We start from the raw sequence: 13,129 nt of genomic DNA on the forward strand, positions 1-13,129 counted from the left end.
CTTCAATATGACGGATAATTTTGCCTCTGAGTATATAATGAAAAACAGAAAATCATCATTCTAGCAAAATTATGGACTTTATTGCATTTTGACTTGTTTCCATTGAGTAAAGAATTTTCAGCTTTTTAAAAAACTACCTGTAAAAACCAGGAAACTACTTTAGCCAACGGGTAATAGTTAACAGGTAGTACTTTAAGGCTAGTACAATGTAAGCTTATTCGAAAATGGGTTCAATTGTATCTCGTAACGTGCACTAAGTGCTCTATCGGCGCTTAAGTAGCAAACAATGCATTAGCTGGAGCGACTGTAAGCTGACCTGGATACAGGACACCTAAGAGCGGTGGCACACGATGCGTTGCGGCGCCGCATCGCAAAGACTTCACCGCATCAGCCGCATCAGCAGCCAGGCCACAACAGTGCGTTGCGGCGTCGCATCGTAAAAACAACATCGCACAGCTATGCGATGCGATGTCGCAACGCAAAAATTTCATCGCATACGACATCGTACGTAAAGACGCTAACCAACGTTTCAGTTTCTAGTGAGACATGGATCGCACTGCGCGTGTTCTACTTCTGCTTGCGTTAAGGCGTATTAAGAAAAAGAAACAGAAAAGAAAGTACTGGGTGCACCCATTACTGACAATTATGAATAAAGATGGAAACCACTTCAAAAGGAAATATGAGGCGCTAAAAGTGGACGAGGTTAAATTTTTCGATTACTTTAGGATGAGTGTAGGATGTTTTGAAGAGCTTCTTAGTTTGATAAAGCCTCATTTACAAAAGAAATACATATTTAGAAAACCCATCGAACCTCTGGAGATGCTGGGATTAACTATAAGGTAAGAAAAAAATAAACTATTTATACTATAATCATACTGTTTAATCATTTTCACAATTTAGTGTTATTCAAAACTCGTATTCCGATTGTGTGTCATTCGTCAAATTTGTTAGTTCCTCATCGAAATTAATTTGTTCTGGCTCATTTACATCATCATTCCTTGGCGTTTGTGGAGACGATTGCATAGGTGCCGGTGATGTTTCGCATCCGCTTTGGAAGGCACTGCGTTGAATGGATGTTTGGTAGCCACTCTGCATAGACATTTGAGCTGTTTGATAGCCAGTCTGAACAGTTGTTTGAGATGTTTGATAGTTTGCTTGGACGGATGTTTGTGAAGTTTGATAGTGGCTGGGATAGTATGATGGTTGGTGTAAATCAGTTAATATCTGTAGGACACGACTTTGGAAAATTATTGTTTGATTATCATTCAATTTTTCCAATGATGGCAAAATTCCTTTAAAAAAAGATAAATGTCTACTTTCAGGTGTTTTTAAAGCAGCTATAATATTCTTCTCAAATTCGTCTTCGTCAATTTTTCTTTTACGCGATGCAGGCTGGTAACGTGGCATGACAGGTTGCTGGCTTTGTTGGGTTGAGGTGCTTGGTCTTATTTCTTCATCGTCAAGACTTGATGTTGTTTTATTTTGAAAATTCTTTTTCAGAAATAGGAGCTGGTCGTATAGATGATATTGTTTAATTTTTTTGGCCCCAGCTCCGGATTTACATTGCTCGTTTAATTTTTTTTCGTATTTTGTAAAATTATCCTTGATTCCTCTCCATTTTTTTATGACATCGTTACCTAAAAAAATATGAAGAATAATGATTTATTTTGTTTTTTTTTTTTCAGGTACCTGGCGACGGGAAATACTTTTAAAGATATGCATTTCACATATTATCGTGGAAAATCTACAATAACAGAAATAGTAAAATTTGTTTGTCGTATTTTATGGAACATTCTTAAAAGGTTGGAATTACCAAAAATTACAACAGAGCTGATGGAACAAATTGCTCAAGAGTATGAAAAAAAGACCAACTTTCCTAATTGTATAGGAGCGCTAGATGGAAAACACATTCGTATATTGAGCCCGGATCACAGTGGATCCCTATTTTTCAATTATAAAAATTATAATTCCATTGTTCTATTAGCACTTGTTGATACGAATTACAAATTTATATATGTCGATATAGGTGCATATGGTAAGGAATGTGACTCCACTGTTTTTCAAAATTCAAAACTATACGACTTATTAAAAAAAGGTCAATTATCTATACCTCCGCCAAAACCGTTACCTGGCTTTCAAAAAGAAATTCCTTTTGTCTTCGTGGCGGATGAAGGATTACCACTGACAAAAAATATAATGCGCCCATATTCTGGGAAGTTTTTATCGATAGAAAAACGAGTTTTTAATTATCGTTTGAGCCGAGCCAGACGATATGTTGAGAGCGCTTTTGGCATACTCGCAAATAAATGGCGCATATTTCACCGACCCATTAATGTTTCTTACGATTTCACAATAGACATTATAAAAGCATGCTGTGTATTACACAACTTTGTATTGAATCGAGATGGCGCACAAACGTTTGAAGAAATGATTATTGACGATTCTTTGCAAATTTTACACGAAACAACACATGAAAGTAGAACAGAAGCTAACATAATCAGAAACGAATTTTGTAATTATTTTAATAGTAATATTGGAGCTCTAAGTTGGCAGTTAACGAAAATATAAATGTTTATAAGTACTTACCGATTTTTGATTTTTCAACAGTATTTAACTCCTCAAAATTTGAATATAAACTTGTACACACTTCCCTCCATGCTTCTGTTTTTAAATTTTTGTCTTTGAATTGTGATATAGTTTTGTCCCAAAGGACGGGACGTTCGTAAATTAAAGATATCAGGTGGTCGACATCGTACTCCGCCATATCGCTTAAAAAACACGTGCAGGTCGTTCAAAGTATGGACACCGACTAAACGGCAACGCGTTGTCGCATCGCAGATTTGTACGTTGCGCAGCGCATCGGAAATTTCCACGATGCGTTGTGCGGCGTCGTTGATTTTTGCGATGCGACGCCGCAACGCACAGTTGTGGCCTGGCCCACACAAGCGGTGCAACGCAACGTTGTTATTTCGGCGCCGTTGCAGCGTTGGACAGTCTGTTAATAAATGTTGTGACGCATAATCAACTGAGCGGTGCCGCTCCGAAGTCGCAACGCATTCACCCCTCTCCGCTTCATTTCGGTGGTTGCGAGTCCGGTGCGGCGCCAGATTGTGTGACATGCCACAGATATGTAAAGCTATGGTCTCTTGCCGCACACCGCTGTGGTGAGCGGCACGTGGCGTCGGACACGTAATCGTATGATAAACGTCAAGAGTGGCATTTTGTTCCGTCGGGTCAGCGTCAAGCTTTGGTCTTTGCGGCGTGCCGCTGCGGCGCGCCGCACACCGCAACAGCATGCGGTGTGGTCAAGAGACCAAAGCTTAAGACGACGCATCACCGCCGCGGCAACACATCGTGTGCCCCCGCGACTAGTTAAGGTTCGCGGTATTTCCTGCCGTTTGTTTTTTGGAACGAAGTTTTTTCTATGCAACCAGGCTGAACTAGCATAAGTCGTTAAAGTACCAGGGTAACAGAGAGTATAAGATGTTGATTGAAGGAAAACTTTTTTCTTAATTTTTAGGAAAAAGTGTACCACCATTTTAACACACATAAAAGTGCCAGGGTAACAGATCTTAAACACACATAAAAGTACCAGGGTAACAGGTTAAGTAGAAAGTTGATACAAGTACAATGTTTTTATACTGTATGGATTGTAGTAACTATATAAAGCCTGGCGTGCCTACCATAATAGAAACTGTTAGAAGATTGATAACTCAATCATTACACTTGTCCCATTCTTATTTTTTTTTCGAAAGATCACACTACACATACTAACACACACTCAAATGAGATAAAATGTATGTTTTTATTTTTAATATTGTTACATACCTAAAATATTTCTCTGCCAGTTAAAAATTCAATTCTTGCCGTTTTTTAAAAGAAATCAACGCTTTAAAGCATAAAAAAGCCTTAACTTTATTTTATTCTCGTATCTTGCAAAGCAGAAAGACGAAGATCTGGGTCTGTACCATGTGGCACGTCGATTCTCTTTCTACTGTCGCAAACGCTTCGGAAAATAAATAATGTATGGGAATAACATTTGCTATCGACAGGTCATGTGATTATCGATCGGATCTGTCATTCCCATACATTTTTTAGTTCTCGAAGCATTATCGTTTGTAGAAAGAGAATCGACGTGCCACGTGGCTACAGGCCCTTAAGATTTCTATGCACTATTTATTCTCTCTATCTGAGACATAATAAATTAAATTTCCAATATATCGGAACAGTAAACGATGCACGTTTCAATTGGAGGTGACAAAACACCGTACAAATAGAGCGAGCAACCAGGTCAGCCAGAAACTAAAGCACATTAGCTGTTTCATTGCAGTGTGAGCTCTTATTTCATAACAAATAGTCTATTCACTAACTCATTGGTGTATATTAGCCACCTAATATAATTAACATCATATTAATAACAACTGCATTTTTCTTAAAACCCATTGTTAATGAAAATCACAATGTAAACATAACAATATCCACTATCTACTCTATGATATATCCACGAAGGGTTCTCAGTATCCACCTGTATATTAAAATGTCTTGGTAACCGAAATATAATAAGACTTAGCAATTAAACATACCTCAGAGACATAATACCAGTCTAATATATCGGAACAAAATACGATGCACGTTTCAATTGGAGGTGACAAAACACTGTACAAATAGAGCGAGCAACCAGGTCAGCCTGAAACTAAAGCACATTAGCTGTTCCTGATGCTGTGCGAGCTCTTAAGCCGCCTGGAGATGTTACGTCACTATTTCATAACAGCCGGCCAATTCATGACTATGACATAGTTAGCTACAATAGAATTAACATCAAATCAATAACAACCGCATTTTATGTATTCTGTAAAGCCCATTGTTAATTAAAATGTCAACTGGGAAATGACATCTATCTACGCTATGATATCTACGAAGGATTGTCAATACCTAAATATATAGTAAACACCTAAATTAAAATCGTTTTAGCAAAAAATTCAACTGACTTCAAAATCAAAAAAATAAACTAAAAAGCGAAAAACATCGTATGTGCTACGTTCTGATCACTTTGAAGATGGTGCCAAGCCAGTTGCGTATAATTAAAGCCTTTTTTGAAAGAAACACGGGAAAGAAGCGTCTGAAAATCCTAAAACTTTATGATTTAAACGGCTGTGTTGGCACTGCTTTCAAAGTGATCAGAAGGTAGTACATATGTTATTTTAGGTTTTATAGTATATCTTAGTAAAGTAAACGAAAGCGCCATTCGTTATTTTCAGTTTAACACACAATTACTGAAGACTTTGTTTGTTTGTTTGATTGAACGCGCTAAACTCAGGAACTACTGGTCCGATTTGATCAATTCTTGCAGTGTTAGATAGCTCATTTATCGAGGAAGACTATAGGCTATATATAATTCCCGTATTCTGACGAGAACGAGAACCACGCGGGTGAAACCGCGCGGCGTCAGCTAGTTCTATTATAACTTGATACTGTTACTAAGTAGACGCATTTCAAAGATACCCTCGACATAATAAAGTGAAAAAGGCGTTCATGTTATACAGCAGTATCATGGAGAACACTTTATTTATTAAGCGCGAAGCATTGCGTTAACGGTTTTCAGAGTCCCGAGCGGAAAAAAGTCAGATTGCATTTTAATAAAGTATGAAATTTACAGTGAAGACGTGCTTAATCAAATTATTTACACTTCTTTCACTGAACGAAGCGTTTTAAATTTTTTTTAAATCTTTTATTTACAGAAAACTTGTTTATTAATTTAAAAATCCCTTTACATTTTATCACCAAGTAGCCTAATGCATCCTCTTTGTTTAATATTCATTTTTACTTTAAAAATCACACAGCGTTTATTTTAAATTGCGTAGAATACATGGTTATCATCATCATAATTAACAGCTGATAGACGTCCACTGCTGGACATAGGCCTCTTGCAAGGCCTTCCAAATACAACGGTCTTGGGCCGCCAGCATTCAGTAGTTCCTTACAACCCGCTTGATATCGTCGGTCCACCTAGTGGATGCTCGACTGCGCTTTCCGGCACGGGGTCGCCATTCCAGCACCTTGGGACCCCAACGTCCATCGGCTCTATGAACTACGAGTATATGCCCTGCCCATGGATACATATTATCAATGTATATCAAATAGATACTCATTATTATTGTTATTTTAGTCATCATTCCACTGCAGTACTTTCTACCAATTCCAAGTTATACTCAGGATTATTAAACATTTTTTTTTACATAGGTAGCTTTTACAAGTATGTTTTAAGAATGTCTTTGTTTCTTTTTTTATCTGAAAGCCATAATTAAATAAAGTCGTGGATTTATTATGATTATGGTTTTCATTTTTTTTTTCGACTACCTTTCTGGCGCTGCTGTGGTTTTCAACAGAGGTCCTGGATTTGATTCCCAATCACATTCAACGTTTGTATGGGGCCGCTAGTTTTAAATCATCATCATTCATTATTATCAACCCATATTCGGCTCACTGCTGAGCTCGAGTCTCCTCTATGAATGAAAGGGGTTAGGCGAATTTAGTCCACCACGCTGGTCCAATGCGGATTGGCAGACTTCACACACGTAGAGAATTAAGAAAATTCTCTGGTATGCAGGTTTTCTCATGATGTTTTTCCTTCACCGTTCGTGACACGTGATATTTAATTTCTTAAAATGAACTACGATGCACACAAATGAAAAGTTGAGGTGCATGCTCCGGACCGGATTCGAACCCACACCCTCTAGTATCGGAGGCAGTTGTCATATCCACAGGGCTAACATGGCTTTTAGTTTAGTTTAGCTTTTAGTTTTAGTTTTAAATGAAGTTGCCAAATTATCACAAAAGAATCGACTTCAACTTGGACGAAATCGCGGGCGATACTAGTTTGTAATATTCCTAATTAGGTATAGAAAAAGCTTCGTCGCTGAATCCGTTATTCTTCCAGCAATTTGTCAATGTGTCTCATTGGAATCGTTAAGGATTTTCCTTATTTCCACCGAGTCCGCAGCGTCGGCAGAAATGTTCATACAAAGAACTGTAATAACTCTCCCCGCTATTCTAGTGATATCTTATTGTTATTATTGTTTTTTATTCTCTTATTTTACTTACTATAGATATGTGGATACATAGTAGTATATTATTTTATCTATTTTAAATTTGGAATCAATAAATGACGCAATGCTTTCCCGATCAGTCCGTGAGCTCACCCTGGGGTCATGCCTGAAAATCAGCGCTACAGTTAGCGTCTTAGCTGTAGCATAGAGCTGAGGCAGCGCCCCATTCAGCCGAAGCCTTAGTATTAAGTTAGTATTAATTCTCATGTTTTTTTTTCTTATTTATGTTATGTTGTTTTGGCTGAATAAATGTTTTTATTATTTATTATTATTATTATTATTATTCCAATGCGCAGAAAATTTTGTTGTTGATAAGTATCTATAACATTGTGTTGTGAATATGGGTTTGTTTTTGTTACGTTTTCACGTCCAAACTGTTTAACCGATTTTCAAAATTCTGACACTTATAGAAAACTACATTGTCAGCAAGTAACATACGCAACATTAGTTTATGCCAGTATACCCATGGAACCGGAAACTTCGCATGTGAAACCGCGTGACGTCAGCGATTTGATATAATAAATGCGAATGTAGGTTTGTTACACTTATACCCCTCGTCAAGTTCACATTAGCTTTGCCAGGTAACAAAGTTGTTTTCCCAAGGGATTAAAAATAACTTTTAGTTGTTGTTAAATCGTGTAGCAAGTTACTTATTACACAGACATACTTATTACATAAAAGTTGTGGTGGTGTTTGTTTGTCTGAAGAGTACCTTCTACCATCAGTGGTGTGTGTCCATGAATGCCAAAAATCACTGCTTACCCTGACCACTTATTATAAGCCTGTATTGTAGAGAGAAAAAATCCTTACCCTAGTCAAACACCTTGTGCAAGGTATTAAGTACCATCATGCTGCTTGACTACGATCACTGCTTTCAGTATCGCTGTCTTTACGCAGGATATCATAAAATAAAACAAAATAAAGTGCTTAATATGTTAAGGCTTTTCAAGAAACGTATTTTATAAGTACACAGCAAAAGGAAAAATTCCGCAACAAATTGAATTTTGCTTTTTCAGACCTTTTATACATACACCCAAAAATTACCAAAACACAAAATAAATGTGTTCCTTTACGGTTCCCAATGTTCTTATCTCTATTTTCATTCCATTACGAATGAAATTTTCAATATACAATCATAAACAAGCGAGCGATAACATGTAGACTAAACAGGGTCTACTTTTATATTCGCGGGATACAAAAGGATACAATAAAAATGGCGTCAAAACATTTTTATTTCCTTGTAAATATTCCCCGGCGCTTAATATTTGTCTCATAAGAGACAAGAGATAGGAACGTGGTATGTGTGTAATGCGACCTGTGGATACAAAGATGTAGAAAATTATTGAAGCCTTATAGTTCACATTATGACGTGACATGTAGCAGCGACCAGTGATTGTACAAATATTTTGTGGTAGAGGAAACACTTCGAGCAGGTCACAGGACTTGTGATCTTGGTTGTAGGTTTAAGGGATCCCTTTAGAATGCATAGACCTGCCCTGCCTGAATTGGTCTCTATGCCCACATTAAATAATTTATGAAATCTATCAAGTAATGTGGAAGATTAACAATCCATATTCGGCTCACTGTCTTCTCTCAGAATGAGAGGGGTTAGGCCTAATCCACCACGATGGTCCGATGTGGATTGGTATTTGCGGATTGAATTAATTAATGTATTTATTATCATTAATGTTTGCATTATTACTATATATAATAAAGGACTTTTAAAGTAATTTTCACAGGTAAGTTGTTAAGAGCAATATTTACTTTACATAACCGATTTCTTTCAGGAAAAAATTAGAAATATTTTCAGAAAATTGCTATATTACATAAAAAGGTAAAAGTATTCTGTAACGGCTCAATGCCTGAACGAATCTTGATCTCATATTATCACCTTTCACCTTTTGACGTGACAACGTCTTATAATTCGAAGGAGCCGGCTGCACACTCAAAAAAGATGACGTCATGTGTGTTCCCTCGCTCTAGGTTTGCCAACTTTTTTTTACAAGAAAACAAGTATATTCTGGTCTATAAAGACTATTAAACAGTATTTTAGAAAAACGAACATTTTCATTTGAAAAATGCAACCATTCCATCAGTTACTTATGACGTTGTCACGTTCAACTATCGTCAGTAAACCGTCCGGCAACCGGTTTTGACGGCGGTGGATTTACAAGACGGAGGTCCAGGGTTCGATCCCCGGCTAGGCCGATTAAGGTTTTCTTAATTAGTCCAGGTCTGGCTGGTGGGAGGCTTCGGCCGTGGCTAGTCACCACCCTACCGGCAAAAGACGTACCGCCAAGCGATTTAGCGTTCCGGTACGGTTCCGGATGTCGTGTAGAAACCGAAAGGGGTGTGCATTCATCCTACTCCTAACAAGTTAGCCCGCTTCCATCTTAGACTGCATCATCATTTACCACCAGGTGAGATTATAGTCAAGGGCTAACTTGTAAAGAATAAAAAAAGAGTTCCGGTACGATGCCGTGTAGACAACGAAAGGAGTGTGGATTTTCATCCTCCTCCTAACGAATTAGCCCGCTTCAATCTTAGATTGCATCATCACTTACCACCAGGTGAGAGTCAAGGGCTAACTTGTAAAGAATAAAAAAAAAACCGACTTTACAGACAACCGATTTTTTTTAGCTGAACCTTTCAGTCGTATCAATAGATTATACATCGTTGTACAAGTATCGTAGGCAGTACGTAAGCAGGCGAAATGTGGTTAATCAAATCCTGATGCGTAGTCTTATTGTTATTAATATTGACGTCGCGTAGCTCTCTTGTATTCCATTCCTCTGTGACGTAAACAACAATAAATATTTTGATGTCATGACATTTTCCCGCTGAAAGGGCCGATGTAATAGATGTCACTATAAAACATATAAATTACCAACCCTTGGGCTGTTTTTCGACTACATTTGTACAAGGACGTATAATTTGATGTCCAACATCGTTATTGTTTTCCGTTGGAATATAGAGTTTATGCCCACAATTATGCTCCTAATTGTTGTTGGTAGGTAACAATTTACTCCCAACCGAATTTTCGGCATCATGCATGCATTCGCACGAGAATTTTTTTTAATAGACGTTAAAAAAGCGTTCAAGTATGGTATGAAGTTAAATGAAGGTCTATTTCCTACAACCAAAATTAAAAATGCAACACTGCTCGAAAAAAAGCTTCGTGTTTCAAAAACGTTGTCGTGTGAACATATACTTGGGAATTCATTTGTTGTATTTGAACGCTTTTTAACGTCCGTTAAATAACTCTCGTGCGAATGGGGGCTTATAATTATCAGCACAATTGTATGCACTATATATAGTCTACTAGCTGACGTCGCGCGGTTTCACCCGCGTGGTTCCCGTTCCCGTAGGAGTGCGGGGATAATATAAAGCCTATAGCTTACCTCGATAAATGGGCTAACTAACATTGAAAGAATTTTTCAAATCGGACTAGTAGTTCGTGGGATTAGCGCGTTTAATCAAACAAACAAACTCTTCAGCTTTATATATTAGTATAGATATAGATACACACACAAATCTACAAGACTAGAGAGTCAGATCAATGACTAACGCACTGAGCACGATGGGATTACATGCTCTACAAGCCACGGCTGACATCTGAACTCCAGGCTATTTTTTAGAGAGTCAGAGCGACATACTTGTGCCACTTACCGGTTTCAACTTTTTTTGCTGCGGCTAAAATTAAGGTTTTCTTTGTTGAAAGTCATAATTACTTATTGTATGTTGTCCTGATCACGGAAAAACCCTGGAGCTCGTCTGTAGCTAGACTCAGACCAGCCAGCCAGAATCATTGCACCGACGTGGCTGTTAAGCACATATTGCCTCTGCAATTGTAATATCAGCTGATGTTATTAAGCGGCATGAAGAGCTTTCTGAAGCACGAAGATGTGACACTATCAATTCTCAACTAAAAACTGTTATTCAGAAGTAATAATGGGAAGAAAATTCCAAATCTATACAACCTTAAGATCCAGCCAAACATGTCAACCATTGAAAAAAAAGAAAAAAAATTGGTCTCTGAAGCTTTACGCTTTGGAGGCTTAATGTGACTTTACAGTAAAGTTTTATAAATTAACGCAGTCGTCTGGCTTAATAAATGCGTAAACATTAAATTATCAGCTTAAACTGAGCACGCTAAAGTTAAGCCAAGTCTAAGCCTGACATAAATTTAATTCTTAAAGTTTAAATTAGTTCTGAACACACTAACCGGAACTGAGTGGGCAGAACTTATTATCAAACAAGAGCGCTTAAGTATTCACACTTAATTCCTTAGTTAATATGATTAAACTAGTAGACATCTTTTTTTTTAATGCAAATAGGCTCGCGTTTGACCATGATCTAACCTGATGGTAAGTGTAGATACAGTCTAAGATTTGACACGCTTGCCTAGAAGGTGCCTATTCCACCCAATTAAGTTTTCATAGAAAGATCGTACATACACAATTTAGGGAGTTGGCAACAAGACTTATTAATAGTAAAAAAGAGTACGGAAAAAATAACATAATAGAACAAAAAAAATAAATAAAACGGTGGCAATCTATAGACAGAAGCCAAAATAGTAGTTCTATACCGGCCACTATCCACAAAGTACCACTATACAAAAATTTTGATCATACCTATGTACATTTTCTTAGTGCAGAGGCAAAATTATCACACTTGAGAAATAGGTGGTCAATTGAATGGTATTTTAAATTATAATTTTCACAAGCCCTATATAAAAATCGGTTTTTACTGTAATTGGTTCTAGAGGAAGGCAGACGGAATACTTAAAATTTTCGGCTTTTCCGCCTATCAAGTTTATTTTACAAATTCTTTTACCAAAAAATTTCATTATTAGTGTTAGCAAGATATGCATTAAAGAGGAGCCATATTTCCACAGGAACGGGAACTAAGTATTTAAAACCGCGGGGGGTCCGCTAGTATAAATAAATTGATTCATATTTCTGTTTCCTCAATGTACTAAATTTTTATCATAAATATAATGATAATAGTAAATAAAGATTGCTAAAGTTTGCGGAACATCTATTATTAACTCATTGTTATTACAGAATATACTTTAGTCGGAATGTTTGATGTTTATCTATACTAATATCGTTAAATGGTAAATCATTTTATACTCATAATTTACTACAAATTCATGTTAAAAGTAATAAAAATATTTGAGCTTCTTTTCGAGTGGTTTGCTATTTTGTGTGAAGGTTCAAGATGCGACTCCCAAGTTATTATAACTAAAAAAATAGCCTATATAATAACAATCTTTGGCGGCTAATAATCTTTCTAGAAAAAAGAAAGCCTCGTTCAGAAAGTAATTAAAATCGGTTCTGTAGTTCCAGGGATTACCCCTTACAACCTCACAAACTTTACCTCTTTACAATTATTTTAGTGTGGATAAAATGAAATTTAAAATATTATTCCTACAATCTGTGCTTCTTCGTTAAGGAGATGAAAAGTTTTCGAGAAGAAGTGTTTTTTTTTTGCTTTGAATCCCTCACCCTGCTTTTTTTTCTCTTATTTATTTATTTGTCCTTTTTTAATTTTTTTAACAATGTGTCTACAATACAAATACTTACAATATATTATACAAAGCACTATTAAAAATTATAAAAATAAAATTAATGCTCCCGCTGCGTGACATTTGAGTGTCCAAATCAGAGTGAGGAACCTCCTCACAATACGCGCCGTCTCAAGAATGAATTTAAGCCGTCAGAAGTTAAGAGAAAGCTTCATAGGGTGTTGGTCGAAGCTTTTCTTCTGTAATATCAACAATTATTTCACGGCGCACTGGCCGATCGACTAGCACTATATCGGGTCTATTGGCAACAATATACCTGCCAGTGATAATCGTTCGGTCTCAGAGCAATGCACTGCTATTTACAAGAACTGACGCTGGGTCGTACTTATAGTAAGGCATCTCAGAATCGATAAGACCATTCTACCACTATGAAGAGCAAGCTGATTGTGGATTATTTTGGCTACTTAATTATGTCTGTGCTCGCCGTTATCTA

The 13,129-nt window shown here is 36.9% G+C and overlaps 2 protein-coding genes across 2 annotated transcripts; one reads left to right on the forward strand and one right to left on the reverse strand.

Moving 5' to 3' along the window:
- The first annotated feature begins 408 nt into the window (after positions 1 to 408).
- Positions 409 to 2,581, forward strand: LOC128199215 (uncharacterized). Its single transcript, XM_052887732.1, has 2 exons — positions 409 to 839; positions 1,686 to 2,581. Exons 1-2 carry the CDS (start codon positions 547 to 549, stop codon positions 2,566 to 2,568), a joined length of 1,176 nt encoding a protein of 391 aa, XP_052743692.1. The 5' UTR covers positions 409 to 546; the 3' UTR covers positions 2,569 to 2,581.
- Positions 859 to 2,934, reverse strand: LOC128199216 (uncharacterized). The gene is made up of 2 exons (XM_052887735.1): positions 2,587 to 2,934; positions 859 to 1,637 (listed from the first exon to the last, which is right to left on the reverse strand). The coding sequence occupies exons 1-2, from the start codon at positions 2,762 to 2,764 to the stop codon at positions 907 to 909; spliced, it is 909 nt and encodes a 302-aa protein (XP_052743695.1). The 5' UTR covers positions 2,765 to 2,934; the 3' UTR covers positions 859 to 906.
- Positions 2,935 to 13,129: the final 10,195 nt, after the last annotated feature.

Source organism: Bicyclus anynana, chromosome 2, assembly GCF_947172395.1.
Source record: "Bicyclus anynana chromosome 2, ilBicAnyn1.1, whole genome shotgun sequence".
Lineage (NCBI taxonomy): Eukaryota > Metazoa > Arthropoda > Insecta > Lepidoptera > Nymphalidae > Bicyclus > Bicyclus anynana.